The 21,906-nt window shown below is 33.6% G+C and overlaps 1 protein-coding gene across 6 annotated transcripts in view; it reads right to left on the bottom strand.

The window, feature by feature from the left end:
• Immp2l (inner mitochondrial membrane peptidase subunit 2) overlaps window positions 1-21,906 on the bottom strand; it is a 930,480-nt gene that overhangs the window by 373,986 nt on the left and 534,588 nt on the right. For 3 of the 6 annotated variants that reach the window (XM_074065035.1, XM_074065036.1, XM_074065038.1), the window contains one exon: window positions 11,417-11,563. The exons of the other annotated variants lie outside the window; for them this stretch is intronic. In XM_074065035.1, coding sequence (XP_073921136.1) covers window positions 11,417-11,563 — 147 coding nt within the window. The remainder of the gene's footprint in view (window positions 1-11,416; window positions 11,564-21,906) is intronic. 6 annotated transcript variants of the gene reach the window in all.

Genomic DNA, 21,906 nt, shown 5'->3' on the forward strand with positions numbered 1-21,906 from the left:
ACATCTTGATATTTACACATGAGGAATACAAAAACACTGTATGCTAATATTCAGAGCATTACTACTTGTAATAGCCCCAAACTAGAAATACACAAATACCCATCAATAGGTTTAAAGCATAAACAAATTGTGGTGTATCCATATGATGGAATATTAGCAATAAAATAAAACAAATTCTAGAAAATGAACAACATGAATAAATCTCAAAAAGCATTATGTTGAGTTAAAGAAGTTAGGCATATGAAATTCATATGTAATTCTAAGAAATGCAAATGTAATTACATAAAACACATCAGAAACTGCCCAGGCTAGAGGTGGGAGGAGAGTAATAGAGAATGGGAGCAGAATAAGTTTGAGGGTAATGGAAATGCTTTTATCTTAATTTTATTATGAGTTATTGAGCAATACATTTCAAATTGGTGAATTTTGCTGTATGTAAATTATAGTTCTACAAAAATGACTCAAAAGTAGTTACAAACAAGATGAAGGGAATCAATGTTTAATTCAGTAAACGTGTTTTCAGTTCTTGCTTGGCACAAGGTGGTATATGGGGTTTGAATTTCAAAGATATATTTAGACACAATTCTTGCTCTGCAAAGAATTCCATAGTCTAGTGAAGAAGATAGATATAACTATGGTAAGTATAATAATGGAGGTATAAATAGAGTTATTCATAGGGAGAAGTGATTACTTCTAAAACATCTGGAGAAATCTGGACAAAAAAATTTATACACAGTTTGGGCCTTAAGAGGCAATCAGGATTTTATCAGGTGATGCTTCCTAACCAATGAGAAGGTATACGTCATAATTTTTTCCTATATATTTATCTATTCATAAATCCATCTACTGACCCACACCCAGATTTTAGTTATCTATAATTGTATTTAAACTAAATAGCTAAATATGTGTATAATATTTGTTCATTAGTTACTTTACCCATGAGATTCAAAACATTCAGTTTTCAGATTTAGGTATAATTAGGACAACCAATAATCTGGTTGTTCAGGATAAGGGGTTTCCTGATATGGGACTTTCAATGCTAAAACAGAAAAGTTCCAGGCAAATAGGGAAGAGTTGGTTATCTCAGAAATGACACAGCAAGACAACAATTACAATGATAGATGTGACCTTAAGAGTACATCAACCTCTATATAACTGGCTATTCAATGCATTTATTTTGAAATTAGGAGAAATATTCTTTGATTGCAGCAGTTTTTAATGAATTTACTCAATATGTTCTCTAGATAGTAATGGTATATTTTATTAGCTAGAACAAATAGAAAATTTAGTTCATAGACCTAACTTAAATTTTTTTCCTAATTATTCTGCAACAAAAAAGGAGGAAGGAATAAAGTAAAGGACAGAGGGAGGAAAGGAAGGAAAGAAAGGAAAAAGAGCTATATACAAAATTCTGTATTTCAGAATAGTAACATTTTATACTATAAAAACTTATTATTTTATGTTTTAGGGCTAATAACTTTTGCCAGCAGTTAGAATACACTTAGGCTGTACAACACTGCATTTTTGCTTTATCATAGCTGCAAAAACTATCTTTATGAGTATATGTTAATTATACAAAGTGAGCAACCTATAATAAAAAAGGCTAATGACCATAGCACCAGACAAATGTTCCAGCACCTAAAAGTTCCTATTACTTAGAAGCTGAGTAAATATTATTAAATGAAAACAAAGCTGACAAAATTATTTAAAGTTTTTGAACTACACAGAAAAAACTCACATATACCAAAACCATACTTCGACTGGAGATTCTGTACAGTTAACAATATTTTTAAATCACTGTATTAGTCAAGTGAATAATAGGATGTTAAAAGAAACTGGAGAACATTAAGGATTCAATATTCTTTTGAGACGGGATAAAAGAAAGTCCTGTTCCAAAATGCATTGGCTTTTCCAAGCCTACAGAAATTGAGCTTTTTTTTTTTAGAACTTCTATTACTACTTCAGATTCATCTTCTGCACCACTTTAACCAGTAATAATGGGAGGTGTCTAAAATGTAAAGATGACATAGAATCAGTTTACTCAATTCATATCTTTATATATAAACTGGTATTAAGTAAACTAAAGTGAAAACTAAACAAAAATTTCTAAAGAAAATGAGAAATAGAATATAACAGAAAAATCTAAACAAACAAAAAATATGGACACCCTGAGTTAGAATTAAACTATAGATGCTTTCCCACATAAGGTTACTTGGTTAGGCCTTGAACCAGAGAATAAGGCCATAGAAGGTAATTGTTTCTACATATGCTACTGACTACAAGTAAAAAGGATCAAACACATGGGTGACCATACTGCCACACTTCTTGCCTTATCATGTACACACTTACAACTGGACACTCTTTCAAATTACTGACTCTCTCCCATTAATAAAGGGGAAGTCACAGAAATGTTGCACATTATGGTGTCAGATAACAAGAAATTGTTAGAGGGGTGTGGGGTGTGTGTGTGTGTGTGTATTTGGTTATAAGACCTTCAACCACAGAACAAGATATAGATAGTGAGTATATATACTTTAAAAAAATTTCTCATTGGAGAAGTCTTCTCAACCACCTATATTCTCCATATAATGGCCTCTCTATTAAATGGAATCACGTTACATAAATGGGTATTGGACATTCCTGGAAATTATTCCTCTAGTCTCAGTTTTCTCAGCTGTAAAATGGGATGCAATGGTACTTACTTTATAAGGTTTTTATGAAGGTTAGTGAGTTAATAAATTTAAAGTACTTAATATAGAGCTGGGCACATAGGGAGCTAGCACATAGCATGTTCTGTAACTTTTATCCATTATTATTACAATTTTTCATTACTATTGCTTTTTGTTTTTCATTATTATTCCCTTTGCTATCAATCTAAATTAAAAAAATGGAATTTTAGAATTAGAAAATTTTAGAACTGACACACAAAACCCCACAAATCTCTAGAGCTAGTTTACTGCTGTTTATAATGCTATTTCCTAAAGCCTTTCTCTGCATAAACCAGGTTACTTAATGACAATGAAAAACAGTGAATTAAATTCTGGTTACCACTCTACCTTGGCCAGCTGGTAAGCCCCAGGTGAGTCACCTTCCTTTGGGAGTTTAGCTTACTTATTCCTGAAGTAACATGTTTGCACTTGAGGACTGCTAAGGTTTCTTTTATTTTTATTGTTTTAAAATTTTTATTAGTATAAATTAATTATACAAAGGGGTTTCATTGCAATACTTACAACATGTATACAATGTATTTTAATCAAATTTACCCCATCTATCTTACTCATTCTTAGCTTCCTCCGTCCTTCCCCTCCTTTTTAATAGTTTTTTGTGGGTTTCATTTTGCTATTTTCATATATAAAATGTTCCTCTATAATATAACCCACCATCACCCTTTTCTTCCTCCTTCCTCTCGCCTACTGGTCCCCCTTTTTACAATTACACCCTATCATTATTTCTTCCACATATGAGCAAAAACATGATATTTGTCATTCTTATTCAGTTCTAATATGCTGATTCATTAAACCCTTTAGTGTTCTTTAATGTATTTATATGACATTATAGATTTGGCTTTTTGACAATTTAAACTTTATCTCTACTCACTAAACTAGACTACAGGCATTAGGATCCGTTAGGTAGGGTCTTTATTTTCATTTTATTTTCTCTCCATAACACTGCTCATTAGAACATACATGATTGGCAAAATAAAAAAAAAAAAGACCAATGAATATAAGTAAAGGATTAATAAGACCATCAAAGCTTCCAAAAGCAATCTGGAATTTTATTCATGTTATACATCTTTCTTTTTTAAAATTACTATTTGATTAAAATGCTGTTCATTCTATCACGTACTCTTTCTTGTAAAAGGGCATTTTTACAAACCAGATGACTTTTGGGAGAGTTTGGGAACAGTAAGAGGCTTAACATATTCAAAATTGGTGTCACTTATTTTTCTAATGACTCCATCAGGATTATATACTTAAGCATGAGAAATCACCATGTGGGAGTTTTGCAATTAAAAGGAAACATTTTTATTTATTAATGTTTTTCAAGTGGTATGTTTTACAACAGAATAAGTATGCACATGAACTAAATGTCAAGGACTAATAATGAGCAGACAGAACTGTTGAGTACATCTCTTCCTTTTAGCTAGTAACACTGTTGTATAGAATTGTTCAGATAGAAAATAAAATTTTTATGAGTAAAAATATAATTAACGTTTTGTTGTCACTATACTGTTCTGCTGTGAGCTGATTTTCTTTATTAAGCCATTAGGTGCTTCATATTTAAAGGACTAATCTTACCGTAAGCTACCATACAGAGTATGGAACATTAATCTTAAGATTTATGTTTTTAAATTTGCCAAAGTCTAAAGGTTTTCAAGGCAACTATAAACACATATTCTTTCTGAGGTGGAGGTTTCAAAAAGATATGGAATGTAACCAATAAGATATAAAGTCAAAGAAGAAACAAAGGAAAAGTAAGCACAGTACAAGAGAATCACAAGACATAATTGAGGCCAAAAGAAGTCATTAATTTCACAAGAGTGCCTTGGATGGTTTTAAAACCCACTTCAGATACATTAGTAGGATATCATTTTCTATTTCAGGAAGAGTAATATCAAACTGAGGCAGCTTTATAGTAAATGAGTCCTACAGCATATTTTGAAAAGGGGTCATTTTAATTTCAGGGTCTTTTATTACCCAGCAAGGTAACTGATTGAACTGGGAAATAACATTTGCAATACAAATAAACTCAGTTGTCTTCTCTTCAAAGCAGGTAGTTATTATTCAAGTATTTACTTTCTGGGTTCTCTCATCTATTGAGGTTTATGTAATAGTATCCTGGCCTTTTAAAATAGCAGACAGAATACAAACTTTACTAAAACAATTTAAGGTAATTAATTATGTAGAATTTTAAATTACATAGTAAAGGGGGTAATGAAAACAGAAAAGCTAATCAGATGCAGAAAATACAGAAAACGAGACACAGATGTGGTTTAAACGCGTTTCATCTTACTAAGATGTAAAAAAAAGTTGTGGTACTATCTTACTCTGCTTACTCTACTAGTGCCTAAATAATCTGTCCATCACAGGAAAAACTATCTCCCTTATCCCAGTATAAGATTGTTAATATACTGGTAAAATATTAACTAAACTTTAGCTTGCAAGTATTGCAATGAAGAACCTTAATTTATAGGAAAAATATTTTCTCATCTTCAGTGGATGGTATGGCATCATATTTTCAATTAAAAGAAGAGCCTGTATCTACCTAAAACTGCTTAGAGAACATTAAAGGCAAAGAGAGTGAGAATCCATCAATTCTTATTGTGACAAAATCTAAATGTAACTATTCACAATTGCATGGAGACAAAGTGAAAAGATAATTGGTGGATAGTAAATTGAAAGGGCAATGGAAAAGGTGTTAATGCTCAGCAATGCTTGATTTGGTTAACTGAGATCCCATCCTTTTTCCATGTGCATAGAGGCAATGAAGAAAAATATACTGGTTCATACTGTATGGAGGAAGGTATTGCTTTTAATACTTCTCCAGATCCAATTTTTCATGTGGTACGAGTTGGAATGATTAAAAATCAACTGGGATCATTGTCATCAATCATGCTATTAATAGGGAACAGATTAAGAAGTCAGGGCAATCGGACATGGAGAAACTTCTCAAAGCACAGGTAACAGTTCACACTTGGGGATGATGGCTTAATGACTGAAATTAAGGTTTACAATTTGACCTAATATAAACAAGAAGGTATCATAAATACAGTTCTAATCTTTGGTTTTCAGAGTTTTTGTTTTTTTGTTGTTGATGTTGTTTTACATCTAGACTTAAAACATTTGGGGGAACAAGGTGTCAATTCCTTTCAAATGTAATTTCTTTTCTGAACTGTGATAACCACAATGCACAGAACTGAATGACTTGCTTTAATAGCATGAAGATAGCCTTGATCTCAAGTTCATCATTTGTTTATTTATGAAGTCATTACATTGGTTTCAACCATTCAGTCAGAACACATGCATCATTTGAATTCTTGAAAATATAAAATCTTGATTTTGAAAATTTAAATTTTAGAATTTAAAGACTCAGTTACTAGAATGACAACTGGAATGAAAAAATATAGTGGAGTGTTCCCTTAGGAAGTCATAAAATTTTTCAAAACGTCTGATTTATTTTTAATATAAATAGAATATATTTTTCTAAACATATTATAAGTAAGTGTATTAACCAATACAATTATCATAAATATTATATCTATCACACTTTAAGGAAGATATGTTTAGATGTTACATTTGTGTCACATGAAAATAAAAGTACAGAATTCCAATTGAAAGAAGTTCACGTTAATTCAGGGCCATGAGCTCTCCCCTTTGCCTCTTCTATGCATACATTGATCCATATTAGGAAATATTTACATGGTAATGATTAAAAAGCATAGTAATGAAATCTATCAATTTTTTACTTTATTATTCAAAATTCCATAGAAATATAAAATCTATGGAGTAATTCCAGCATCATCATTCTTCCCCCAATCATGTGCAGATTTTAGTGATGAAATTTTTTAATCTTTCTATACATGTTACTAGCTTCCATTCTACTCCAGCAGCACACTAGTCCAATTCTGTATGTGCAGACCTAATGAAAGGGTACAGATACCATACTAGATGGTGACTTCCATGCATCAAAAGTTAAACCAAATTTCCTAAAATGATTTATTTGAGAAGAGCATGATGTCACTATTATAACTAAATTCCCTAAAGAGTTATAGAAGTTACCAAAATGACCAACATTTTAAATGTTGAAAAAGTCAGGATACATGAATGACAACAGTAGCATTGAAAAGTTAATTCAAACAATTTGGTTTTTGTTCATACTAAACAACCAACCAGTTTAGATGTTTTCCCCAAAGTTTAATGAAATGTATTACACCAAACAAAGGGAGTATTCAATCAAATGTATCTATCATTTGAGTATAAATCCTAAAATGTCTTTTAAACTACAACCTTCTACCCTATATTTAAAGGATCTCTGGCTGTTTCCACTTTTGGGGGTGTGCTCTTCAAGACTAACACATTAAAAAAAGATATAAAGGACTTTATGACAAAACAGCATTGTAGATAGATCAAGTTTTAATTAAATCAGAATATATCACAAATTAATATCGATTCTATTACTTGGCTTAAATCCTGCACTGAAGGAAAATATTCAAATCATTCACTTTACATGCATGCTTTCAATTACAAATGTACAATGTCACCATGTAAGTCTAGATGTTCTGAATTGTGATTCGCAGCCGGTATTTTGGTATGATAAATCTTGCAGAAGATAATCCTGCTTAGGAATTAGTGGCTAATTCTTATGGCCATGGACCACCTAAGGAAATTTAAATTATTGTTTTCCTGGGGCTCATAAATTTTTGATATTCATTTACTGAAAAATATCTGTAAGTGCCTACAAGGTAAAATACTCTTAACTAAATTTAGGTCACTTGTGGCCAAAAGCATAAATTTATAGGAATAAAAAAAGCACTGAATCCATTGAATTTGTTTCACAAAATGAGAAATAACTATGTGAAAATAAACATGTACTTGTGCTTCTCTCAAATGTGTCTTTGTTGGAGCTCATTCTATCTTATTTACTAGGAACATCTAATTTTAGAAAAAGGTAGCAAGTTCTCTTAACAGCTAGAAATAGTGGCTTTTTCTAGTCTGCATTCTTGTAGCACTAGAGTTATAAGAATATGCTGAGTGGCACATAGCAAAGTAAAATTCTTACAAGTCTGTATTTCCTTGGTTTTCAGGATCATATTCTCCTGGATCTCTTCACTTCCACTCTACATTTCTGATTGTGCTTTTCTCACAGTCACATAAGCATTTCCTTTCCTCATTCTAGTTGTACTTCCTATTGATGGCTCAAACTACTATGGGTGCACCAGCTCTAATCTTTTTACGGTATAGGCCTTTGAGTTTCAGACTCGTACATCCTACTAGGGCATAGACATCGGGCATCCCACATATTTTTTTTTTTTTTGCATGGGGGAGGTACTAGGGTTTGAACTCAGAGCCTTAGGCTTACTAGGCAGGTATTCTGCCATTTGTGCCATATCCACACCCCTTTTTGCTGTAGTTATTTTTTTGAATAGGACCTCTCCTTTATGCCCAGGCTGGCGTGAACACTGATCTTTCTGATCTCTGGTTTCTAATTAACGAGGATTACAGGTGTGAGCCACTGTGCCCTGCCCATCAACAGATGGAAGTGATAGAGAAAATGTGATATATATATATATATATATATATATACACAATGGAGTATTGTTCAGCCACAAAGAATAATGAAATTATGTCATTTGCAGGAAAATGCATGGAACTATAGATCATCACATTAAGCAAAATAACCCAACTAAGAAAGTTAAATATCACATGTTCTCTCTCTTGTTCCTGAATCTAGTTCTTAAAAATGAATGACAGGAATATAAAATAGGTACTGTTTGGCAGTAGGTACAAGTAGGAGGGGGAGGGTAAAAGAAGAGGGTGGTAGGGATATATATGGTCGAAGCATTCTATTTACAGGTATGAAAATAAAGTAATAAAACCTGTTGAATTTCTTCCAAGAAGGGAGAGGAAGGTAGAATGAGAGGGAATGATAGAGGCGATGGGTTTAGTTGGGATACACTGTATGCATACATGGAAACATGATGCTGAAATCCATTTGCACAACTAATGTATGCAATAAAAACAGGGAAAATATCCCTATGATCCCCTGTGGATATGTGTATTTGTGAAGTCACATGTTCTGACTTTTAAAAGATCATTTTACACACCATTTAATGATTTCTATAAAGTTATGCCTAAGCTTGAGACAGTTGGGAAAAGAACAAGCTCAAATCTGAAGCTAGATGCTAAAAGGGTTCTCAGGGCCTCTGATTAGGCAAGAAAGAGGAAGGTAGGGCAGGGCAGGTAAGAGCTTGAACTATTTAATACTCTGTTTAAGATCTTAGTGATGACCACTGACCCCTCCCCCAGTAACATAATTGAACCAGCCACAACAAAGGCTAATGTCTAAATTTGAGTTCAAGATTTTAAGGGAGCTTAAAAATATCACACTTTCTCCATTCCCTGTAATCCATGATGATCTTGTTTTGACCCACTCTCCAGTATTTCAGGGCTCAGAAAAATAATAAAGAAGTAAAAGATGGCTACATGGTTTAAAGGGCAGAGATCATTGTAACCCAGCACCTAGCACAGTGCCTGGCTTATAACTGGAGAATAACTGTTCCTCAAACAAAACAATAAATGTTGAAAGCAAGTGGAACAAAAGATGTAAAATTCCTATTTCTGTAGCTGATTCTGTTGACTCTACTTGCCTCAGAAACAACCATGTATGGCCAGTCCTCTGTACCTATGAGTTCCGCATCCATGGATTCAACCATTCATGGATGAAAACATTTTTTTTTTTTTAGAAAAGCACCTGTAATGAGTCTGTATAGAATTTTTTGGTCACAGTGTCCAATGCAATATAGTACTCCCTACACAATACTAAATCATAGCTATTTATGTTGTATTGGATATTAGAAGTAATCTAGAAACAATTTAAAATATATGTGAGGATATATATGGGTTATATACAGATAGTATGTCATTTTATATACAGGATTTGAGAAATCATGAATTTTGATAGTCACAGCAGGCGTAACTATACCACACCCCACACAATCCACACATGCTCCTGTAATTCCTACTAACAGCTGCTGATTTCTCAACCTATAGTAAGTACCAAGGGCAATCTACTATACCTTCATTTAATTTTCAAAATATGAAATCACAATAAACCAAATCCTCATATAAAAACCTTTATTAAAGGTCTCTTTTGAATTGAACACATCCCACCATTTGATTTTTTAAAACTGGCAATAATAAAAGGCATTAACATAGTAGGGTGATGAAATATTATAATTAACTCAACTAAGAAGCCTGGGATTCCATGGTTTTTAATGTCCCACCTTCTTATCCCCCTTCTCCCAGCATTAACATCTTAATTTATTTATACAGTATCCAAAAATGCCTGTAGGAAAATATATAAACATTAAATGATATGCAAATTTGACATCTGCCAGTTCAGACTTGCAGAGTTTTATCTTCCCCATCTTGGTGGAATTTGAGATTTTTCTTCAGGTATTAATTCATCCTGATTTAAATACTATGGATTAAAAATTAAACTTTTTGAAAACAGAATAAATAGAACAGTAAAAAGCTGCATTTCCATACTGGAAAATGCCAGTATTACTGTATTACCCTTGATATCAGAGTTTTTCAGTAATTACATCTGTGGCCTTCTTACTATTACTGTTGCAGAGGTGTAATGAAGAAGTCTTAGTTAATATGTAGCAAACAAGAAAGTACCATAGAAGATAATGCTTTTACTTACTAAATATGAGACAAAAAACAGCTGTAGACAGGAAAACTAAATAGAGATCATTGGTTGACCTTTAAATATGACAGAATAACTAATAATTATGCCAGGTTCTTTGTCAGTGAAGGGACTTGAAAGAGGTATGTAAGAAAGTCTGCAATCTAAGAGGTACTGTTTCCTTAACAAAAATAATAAAACACTGAGACATTAACTGTGTTAATTCTTGTCATCGTGGTATCAATCAAAAGATATTATGTCAAGCAACTGTATTCTTTAAACCACTTCAGAGTAAACTTACTGTTCCCTAGATGCCTTCCAGTCTCCTTGGAAGCTTTCTTACGATCGTCATTAAAAGCAACATTGTAGCTTCATCTTCATATAGTAATGAATCCAAAGAATTAAACCAACATTGCCTTTTACCTCTAAAGACTTAGAATCAATTATCATTTTTTCTCAACTATTCCAAATTGGTTGATAAGTGATAAAATAATAGCAACAACAAATGAACTCAGATGACTACTAAGCAAAAACAAAGGATCAAATTTCATGCTTTTTAAAAGCACAAATTAAGTGTGTGTGTGTGTGTGTGTGTGTGTGTGCTTAAGGGAAATAGTGAATGCAAATCTTTTTAAAGGTTACATATATAGGTAGAGAGTAACTGATAACTTGGGATATTATTTGATTATAATTTACTTAATTATTTATTTATAATTTACTTATATACTGCTTTGAATTAAGAACTTTATAGAGGTATGAAAATATAATAAAAATAATTTAAAAGTAAGAAGAACGTAGAGAGAATTTAAAGAGAGGAAAATAAGAAGAAGATAATAGTGAGATTAATATGTAAATTGCAGTCAATAAAACTCTTCTAGAAAAAATTGCTAAAAACAACTCACAAATTTCATTCTAAGCTTTCAGATACAAAGATATCTTTTTGTTTATAAAGTAAAGCAAAATCTAAGCCCTTTCTCATGAACTTTGTGATCCAAACCTCAATTACCTTTCTGACCTTCTCTCCTGGGGTCCTAAGAGGAGAAACAGGAGACAGAAGCACCCATACCAGGATGATGCAATGTAAGAAAGGCTCCATGGGCCATTGGTGGCTTGCAGGTGGAAGAGGGCCAAGAGTTGAGGATGCAGGCAGACCCTAGAAATTGGAAAAGGCAAGGAAACTAATTGTTCCTTAGAGCCTCCAGAAGGAATGCAGCCTGACACCTTGAATATAGCCCAGTGAAACACATGGCAGGTTTCTCTCTACAGAACTGTAAGATAATAAGCTTGGATTGTTTTAAGCCACTAAGTTTGTGGTTATTTGTTATAATAGCAATGGGAAACTAATACAGATAGGGAAAACAAAAACAAAAGCCTACCATACAAGATAATAATACAAAGCAAAACATATTTTAAAAGAATAATGAGGGCCAGTCATGGTGAATCATGCCTATAATCCTAGCTACTTGGGACACAGAAATTTGGAGGACCATGGTTCAAGGCCAATCCAGGCAAAAAAGTTAGCAAGACCTCATCTCAACCAATAAGCTGGGTGTAGTGGCATGCATCTTTCATCCCAGTTATTCAGGAGGCATAAGTAGGAGGACTACAGTCCAAAAGGGAAGGGCAAAAACATGAGACCTTATTTGAAACATAACTAAAGCAAAAAGGGTGGGGGTACAGCTCAAGTGGTAGATCGCCTGCCTAGCAAGTGCACAGCCCAGAGTTCAAACCCCAGCACCACCAAAATAAATAATAAATAAATAAGAATAATAATAGGTGGAAAAGCCAAAAAAAGAAAATTTGGGAGAAGCATTCACTGGCAAAAAATGAATAAAAACATTTATATAATCTTGGCATGGCATTCAGTCATGCTGGACCATTCACTTAGGCTTGGTGGTAGAAAGCATGTTAGCAAGGCTCAGCATCCACTACCAAGAATGGTTCTTAACCCCTTCACAGGGCAAGACAGATTCCCTTAGTGTCTATTTTGCCTACAGTTGTATAGTATGATGGTGCATGACCAAACTCACTCAGAGAATATATGAAGGTACATATATCTCAAGGTACATTATATGAAGGAAACCCTTCCTTGAATCATGTCATATGGTAGCAACTTTTCAAAGTCTATGCTATTTACTGGGAAAGACAGTAGACTATAAATAAGGAAAGTTATTTTCCACATTACTTCACATGTGCTACAATCTGTCTGTGTCCAACTGTCTTATATAGACAATGAAATGAAATGCCTACCTGAAAGGAAGTATCTCAAAATAAATTAAATGGAAGTCATAAACTGAAGTGAGCCTACCTCTTCAGAATATTTACTACATTTGCCACTTAAGAGTCATCCAGGAAATATGTATGAACCAACATATTAACAGATAGCAATATGCTACCAGTGTTGAAACTATTTAAGTCTCTCTCCTTAGTGTACTGATGAGTTTAAGGAAGAAAAGGGATACAGAAGGGTTATGTACAGCTCTGGATGAAGACAGGAAGGAAACCCACTGAAACCAATTTCAAAAGAGGAATACCAAGAGAGCAAGTGATCACTGAAGAGTGAGTTACTTTTCCAAGAAGCCAAATAGATATTTGGCACCACTATCTTCACATTTGTCATAATAAGGTATAAAAGCTTATGAGTTCCTTGAGGCCAGAGAATATGTCTTATTCATAAATTATATTCCCCAAACAGACCACAATACATGGCACACAGAAAGTGCTAATAATGCTTATAGAACTTATGCACTTCTGAGACACTTCTCCAAGCTCTATAAGGAAGTCCAATGTGCAGATGAGTTTGGCACACTTCTCTAAAGGAGTGAAACTTTCCAGACATCTTATCACTGAATCTTGATACAGGATGGTAAAAAAGGATGGTTGCTAACTACAATATATCTAGTTATAGATGATTCCTGATCAAATTCCAGGGAGAAGCTAACCTCTGCAATATCTCTAGCCACAAGCCAGCAATACTTCAAGAAATGACATAACATGGGGTTCAGTAAGAGAGATTGTGAAAATGAATGTGAAGCTAATTACTTATTGTCAACTGGTTTTATAGGGAAGTACTAATAAGCCAACTCACACTCATTTTCTTACTTTTTTTTCTTGGTAGTGATGGAATTTGAATTCAGGGCCCTGCACTTGTTAGGTAGGCACTCTACCACTTGAGCCACAGTGCTTGAAACTTTCTTTCTATCTTTCTTATCACTAAAATGTTAACTCATCAGAGACCCACTGTGTTTCCAATGCTCCCAACCCCAGAAATAGTAATGCTAAAGACAAGAATGTAGAGCAATTAAAGGAGATAAATACGCTACTTCTCTTAAGTGTTTTGGAAAAATATTTTTGTGAAATTTCTGTGGAAGAGATGAAAAAACAGCCTGTGCTTAAACAGTTATTCTATATGTTTCTGAGAGTTGGTAAGTTTTAGTAAAACAGGTATATACAGAATTCATTGTAATATATATCTATAGATAGATAGAGAGATATAGATATGTAGATATATATTACAATGAATGTAATATATATATGTGCAACTGCTCTTCATTCAAATCTGTAAAGTTGGACCATGAACTATATATGTTGGATATTTTATTGTTCCTATGTGGTATTTCTTTGGCTATTTAGATGTCAATGTTCATGCAAGGAAACCAGGAAGAAGAGAGACAATATCAGGGATATTAAAAATAAAAAAGGCAAGCATATTGGAGTTTAAAAATTATCTGTTCATTTCATTTTTTCTTCTGCTGAGAATATATTTAGAAATTTTTTCCTCCTTTTGTTTTATCATTTTTACATTTACTTATATGTGTATACATTGTTTGTGCCACCTCCCTGCCCCGTTCCCCCACCCCCGCTTCAGGCAGAACCTGTTCTGCCCACTTCTTCTCTGATTTTGTTAAAGAGAAGACATAAAAGATAATAAGAAATACATATCATTTTTGCTAGTTTGAGATAAAGATTGCTATACAGAGCGATTCCTAGTGTTGCTTCCATGCACTTGTGTATTGCAACCCATAAGACAACAATGAATTAGTGCTGACAGCAAAATAATGTTTTAAAACATATATGCTATAATTCTGTCTACAGTGAGGGTGTTGTAATCACCAAAGCAAAATATGCATTTAACATTATACTTATGTTTCATAAAACAATGAAAAGGCAGGACATTAGGAAGAAGTGATCATGAAAGATTCATTAAAATAATCTATATTTCCTGAGTACCTATCTTTTGTAAGGCACTAACCTAATTAATGCCAAGATACAAAGTTGGTCCCTGTTCACAGAAACCTCTTCTGAGATTTCTGACATATCAATTACTGCCTCTATTAGTTTGAAGTCTAAGAAATATGTCTATTAAGTGGATCCAAAATTTTACACTGTCATATTCTTGTTTTTAAATATATAACATTATATCTGATAGTCAAATACCTCCAAGGCATCTTTTAAAATTAAAATCCTAAAAAAAAAAACAAGCTCTGTTTAAACCTAGGGCATTGATTTTTATGATTCTTATAAAAATTGTCAAAGGATATTAATGCTTCAGCCTGCAGTTAAGTTGCCTTTAAAATTCTAGACCAATGATCATTCTTTACCGTGTAACATCTCCTCTTTTTGATCCACCAATTAAATTCTATATTACTTAGTGAATTTTCTAAGTATGTAACAACATGATATTAACTTGGGTCTCTTTGACCCAGTTCATCTGAAGCCCCCAAAGGCTGAGAATAACAGCAAAAACTATTTGGCAAGTACTTTAAAAACAAAATCCAAGGCAAAAGCAAACTGATAGACCATTTTTGTAGGACATGCAAAGGAAGTAGTCAAAATCCAGTTTTGCAGTTCAGCACCCACTCTGGTGTAAAGGGATGAAAGCAGAAATTAGAAAAGCTAGTGCTTTGGAAAGATATATCTATGTGCTGTTATGTCCCATCCCCTTACATAGGGAAGAGTGGGGAATTAAGGGATCTTCCAGAATAAGCCTGTTCACAGCACAGTGGACACAATGGCCTGATTTGCACTTCAGAAATCTAAGAAACAGAGGTCAGCTAAAGAGGATTGTGAAATAATTCCCCTCTACCAGTCAAAGGTTTGAGTTTTGAATTTCTCTTGAACCAAGTATGTGGAAGATTCATTGATGTGTATGTACATGGGAACAAAGAGGGCAGCCGCTTGGAGGAAGAGACAGACACATTGATGAATTATGAAATTTATTTCATTCTAATAGTGCTTTTGAAGATAACTCTTCTCCAAAAGTTTCCTTTGTAGAAATGAAGTACTTAGTGGGCATTTAGTAAGTATTTGGATAACTGTAGACTGCTCCTTCACAAAGTCTTTTTCTAATTCCCCCAAAAGTTTTCATTCTAAGAAACTAATGATGCTGGGAGAATCTTACAGCCAAATTCACTAGATCTCAAATTGTAACTCAGTTCCTTCTGAAACTTTGGGGGCGAGAGTATTAACCTCAATGAGCTTAGTTCCCCACCTGTAATTGGGAGGAATAAGCCTCCTTAGAGGGTTGTGAATGATAAAGAATGCAACCAATGTAAAGTATCTGTGTAACACTCAAAGGAACAGAACATGTTAGCTCACGTCTCCCAATCCTTTTGTATTTGACAAAGCAGTTAAGGTTAAATCATCTGGTTTAAAGTGAAAACCTTAGTCTTTTTAAAGCATTTTTAACAGATATATGAATTGTCTAAAAAGGTAAATCTACCATCTATTTTAGTAGCTTAAGTCTTGGTTTTGTGAGTGACTCAGTACTGGTCCTAATTACTAACTGCTGATGCCAGCCTAGAAAATACATTCTTTTCCGTTCAAATCCATTTTGTGCCTAATATGTACTATATCTTTTCAAAGGTATTTTTATACTCCAAAATGTATCTGTGGTATCCACAGAATATATCTAAAAGAAATTATAACTAGGTCAATTGAAAAACACAGGATACACAAGATGTTTTAGTCACAGGGCTCTTGTCTGGAAACTATCAGTGAAAGCTAAGTAAGCTAATTACAGGAAGAAAAATTAACAAATGAGAAAGCTGACTTAGGAATTACTGGAAAACAAGGGATAAAAGAAACTTTCAGCTCCTACAAATGGAGGAATAATTTTTTTTTAATAATTTTTTTTAATGATTTAAGTATTTTTATGCATCTCTTCCACTCTAAAAACAGCGGCTAGTATGTGGTTGTTTAGTTCTATATTGTCAACATTTTCCTAAAACTATGCTTTGTTTTCCTCTTATGTCAGAAAGTTATTTTGTTTTTGAAACAGCTGAGTACTTTCCCTGGAGAGCCTGGGAATGTCTCCAGGGAACTGAGTAAATGCATCCAGTGAATAGAACACAGGACAAAGAAAGCAGGGATGACCAGTCTTAGTTCTGAGCCTCCTGAAGAGTCACGTCAATTCTTATTACATCAGAAAATGTTTCTAAAGTGTTTTGAAGTCCTTTAATAAAAAATTCTTTACAAATATAAGGTTGCTTATATCAGAGATTCACTATGAAAAAATCCTCAGAGATACACTATAGCTAAAGCTTTAATACTTGAAAATTTCCGGAGGAAAAATATTTGAGAAGTGTCTACCTTTTGAGACATCAGTTGGCTAAAACAAGAAGAGTGTATTCTCTGTAACTTTAGCCAGGCACAGAAGACATTATAAAGAAAAATTTTTCCAAGGTTTACATATTGAAGTATCTTTTTATTTTTTCATTATTAGGGCTTGAACTCAGGGCCTTCACCTTCAGCATTCCACCAGCCCTTTTTTTGTGATGGGTTCTTTCTAGATAGGGTCTCATGAACTATTTGCCTGGGCTGGCTTTGAACCGTGATCCTCCTGATCTCTGCCTCCTGAGTAGCTAGAATTATAGGTGTGAGCCACCAGTGTCAGGCTTAAAATGTCTTTTTTAAAAAATCTTAGGTTGTACCATCTTAAGAAGAGTCATGATTGATTATATCACAAGTGACCTGTTTTTGAGAACAGATAATGAGAATATTGGCGAGTACTGATGACAAACATCAACAGTCTGCGGGAGGAAGGAGGCAGAGATGGCCTCATCTTGTTCCCCCTTCTGAACACGTGCTTCTCCAGCTGTAGGGCCTAAGTTAGTAACTAGCTTCTATGTTTGGTAATTTTCCTGTTCTTTCCTTTCCTAACAGATATCTGTTTTCTCCTACCAAAATTGACCACAACATAGGCTTAGTTTTATCTAGATCAGAGAACACACAATAAAATGTACTTGAAAAGAATTCCAAGAAATACATCATGGACAGGAAACTCTATTTAGTACCAAATGCATCAAACAACCCTTTGAAAAACATGTATATTTCAACTGTGTCATTTCCATAAGACTTACTAAGAGACAACTATATCAGATTACAGAATAATGAAATCCTTAATTGCCAAACAGATTAATCATTTTGTATTTTAATGCAAATTAATCAAGGTCTTCATGTTAGTGAGGTATGGTAATCCAGAAAAACCAACTTATTTTTAGAGAGAAATTAGATTTATATGAATCGTTACTATGAGAAGAGTCACCAAACTCGTAGTCTGCAATAAAAGGGGGAAAATGGGTCACTAGGGAAAGAAGCAAATCAGTGTACAACAAGCTTCAGAACCACTATCTTTTTGTGAAAGCATATTTTTTAAGACTGCATTTTAAAATAATTCAATTTGATAGATTTTAATATGTAAGAATTTAAAAATTCCTCTATACATCAATTTTTTAAAAACTCCCATGTCTTAGAGGCAGAAGATTTTTGAATCATTCTGTTGTTTTGACTTTTTGAATGTCCTTTTCTCTCTTTCAGCTATTTTTTAACCATGATAAGAGCTTCCCTGTCTCGAAGACATTTAAAAATACTTCATTTTGAAGAAGCTATCAAAGGGACATCAACTGGCACATATGCTTGGCATCAGGGCACACCAAATGGCCCAATTAAACCACTTGCAGTCTTTATAAGACACAATTTAAATGTACCCAAGAAATGTCAACTGATTTCTCATGCAAAATTATCTTTAACAGTGAGCTATGCCTCAGGAACTGAGCACATAAATACCTATAAAAAACCATGAGGTCCCCTGCCATTTGTCTCAGACACACACTGGGAGCTGATAAGTTACCATGGAGGGGGAGGAGTTTAGCAAAATGAGCACAGTGACCAGAACGGCCTTTTTCCCCAGAGACAGTGTGGCCAAGGAAAACAAAATTGCCAGCACCTTTCCCATTGGAAAGGGATTCCTTACACCTGGCTCTAAAATAAACTGCAGGAGGAAACCTCTGAACATCTTCCTTTCTCCATGACACAATTCTTAAACTATTTATAAGAAGCCTTCTCAATGTGATACATTTGACAAAATAGTGAAGGAGAATTATTAGTAAAGTTATATGATCAAGCTATAGCTTCTCCTCTAGAAAAACAAAAAATGGCAACATGCTAATAGGAAACGAAACAGTTGGGCTATCTCAAAAGTGACAGTAAGAGCAGAACTCCCTTTCTCTAGTCATAGACTCAACTTGCCATGTCTCAGAATGGGTTGGTATACTATGGTCAAGAAGTTTGTACCTTGAAAGGCAAGAGCTCTCAGACTACTCTAAGTGGCTGCCCTTTCTTATCTTTGGAAGCTCATTCTATTACTGAATTACCTATCATGGCTTCCCTCCCTCACTTGTTTGCCAACCCATGCCTGGGCCTCTGTTCTCTATAATATCTACATTTTTTCTGGCTTTTGGTTTTGAATGTGTTTTAATCCCTGCCTTAGCTAAATGTTCATCTGTTAGACTGACTACCTGGGCTGTAGATTTTTACTATTCTCTATGAGCTGAATTGCTGTTTATAGCTGAAAATGTGTATAATGACTGACTTCAAAAGACATAGTGGAAAGAGGAATGAGGGAATTGAGGGAGAGAGAAGAATGATTTGTAAGCCCATAAACACCAGTTTAACCAATAAATACACCTATATTTGAATACACCTTCCTATAATTGTGAAATATGACAATTCTAGTGGCTAGTACTAATACTTGAAATTCATTATATGATGTTGTGTGGAGGGCAATAATGTATTTAAGCTAGTGCTTTTAGACTTGGCATATTTAACTAAAACTAATGTCACTTAATTGTTTTTAATATTTTGTATAATTAATATTTTATCAGACTAACATCAATAAGCTATGCTGTTTTAAATACATCTTTAATTTTATATTTAAAGGGTGAGCTGTTTATTTAAACAACTAATGCATCTATGAGTTATGCTTATTTAGCATGGCATAGCATTTTACAGAACTGATGTTATTAATAAAAATCCTCTAGTAAAAATAAAGCAAGTAACAGTAATGCAGGCCTTATCATTTATCACATATTCAATTCATAAAATTGATGGCATACTGTCAACCACATAAAGCTGGACAATAGTACTGATAATTTTACTTAGTGATATCTTTGTCCTACCTGACGCTTACAGTCAAGATGAATTCTGAGATACAAAGTCTGAGATATAAAAGCCAAGGGAAAGGAAGTCTTCATAGTTACACACAATATTTACTAGGACAGATATTAACAGGGTTAAATTCCTCTAAAAACACTGAAATGTCAGCATCAACATTATTCCCAATAGCCATAAATTTCAGATATTTTTTAAATGCTTGATGTTCTCTTATAATAATACAAGAACCCCAAATCTACATAATAGGGTCATGATACTAAGCTGGATTTCAATTCTAAATGAAATTACCTCGACATCTTTCATTTTTGCTCCCAGAGAAAAATTCCCAATTTTTTAGTAGCATTCTTTTTTCTTTCTTTCTTTCTTTCTTTCTTTCTTTCTTTCTTTCTTTCTTTCTTTCTTTCTTTCTTTCTTTCTTTCTTTCTTTCTCTCTCTCTCTCTCTCTCTCTCTCTCTCTCTCTCTCTCTCTCTCTCTCTTTCTTTCTTTCTTTCTTTCTTTTTCTTTCTTTCTTTCTTTCTTTTTTTTTTTTTTGAGTTCGCAAAGGCCCAGAACTTTGGTTTCCAGTAATGACTAATTTTAAAATGCTCTCTCATGAATCACACCCTCCTCTTCTGTGCTTTTCAGACCTGCTTCCTACAGGAATGGAAGGAGAATTATTAGCAAAGTTATATGTTCAAGCTATAGCTTCTCCTCTAGAAAAACAAAAAATGGCAACAGGCTAATAGGAAACAAAACAGTTGGGCTATCTCAAAAGTGACAGCTCAAAAGCACCAATGGAATGGTGCTTCACCCTTACTACAGGCTGATGCCTTTCATGAAAAGACCCAGCCATCTGCCTCTTCTAATCCTCCGGAATGTGGGAAGGACATATATTGCTTTGACCTCATCATTCTTAGAGAAGAGATGACACTGATTTAAAAAAAAAAAAATGTCTTTTTTGAATTGTAACTCTTATTCATTAGAGCCTGACACCAAAAATACCTCTTTTGTTAATTTCACAATACAGAAGTGTAAGAATTCTTAAAATAACATGACGAATAAAAGTTATCTCTTAGATCATATACTATGGCCTCTTCTTTTAAAGAAAGTTTAACAATATTTACATTTGTAGAAAGCTGCATATATTGAATGAAACTGAATGATAACCTAGGTAAACTTGTCAATGAGGTAACATCTACCAATAGCTAAATCTAATAAATGTGTCTTTTGCAATCAGGGATATTAGGATGAACCGTTATGTCAAAAATCCTAATCAATGTTCATGTGGTATTTTCAAGCCTGATGAAATGCTACCTTTATTCAACAATAGAAAGAAAATATTAGCATTATAAAACATTCTTCTCCATGAGGAATTTCGATTGTGAGCAGTATGTGTGTGTACATACATATATACATATACCATCATATGTATTCTACATGAAAGATATTTTAAACTTTGTTCTACAGGGTCTACAGCAGATCTCTACATGAAAGATATTTTAAACTTTGTTCTACAGGGTCTACAGCAGATCTCTCACTGTCACAATATAAAGGCCCAAGGTAACTTATATTTCTATGTCTACAACAGGCAGAGTTTGATCAAGTAAAAATTGTAATACCTTAAATTTCCATAAACAATGAATTTGTCTTCTTTTTCCTTTTTTTGTCTTCTTTTTTCTTCTACAAAATCAAATTAATATACATGTAGGCACCCAAAAGAGAGAGGAAAGCTACAATCTTTCCAGCTCAGGATGTCATCCCAGTTAAAGACACTTATTATTATGAGTACTTATTATTATGAGTACAAAAGAAAGACAGTTACTGTGGCACGGGCCTGTAATCTCAGCACTTGAGAGGCTGAGGGAGAGGGATCATGAGATCAAGGCCAGTGTGAGCTACATAGCCAGATTCTGTCTCAAAAAAATAAAACAGAAAAATTTATGCCAATACACTAATGTCACTATAAAATTATAATATGTGCTTTAGATTTATTTCTCAAATGCCCTGGATAATAATTCAAATTTCAGGCTTAAAAGAGCAAACAATTCTCAAGAACAAGATGC

This window comes from Castor canadensis, chromosome 2 (genome assembly GCF_047511655.1).
Source record: "Castor canadensis chromosome 2, mCasCan1.hap1v2, whole genome shotgun sequence".
Lineage (NCBI taxonomy): Eukaryota > Metazoa > Chordata > Mammalia > Rodentia > Castoridae > Castor > Castor canadensis.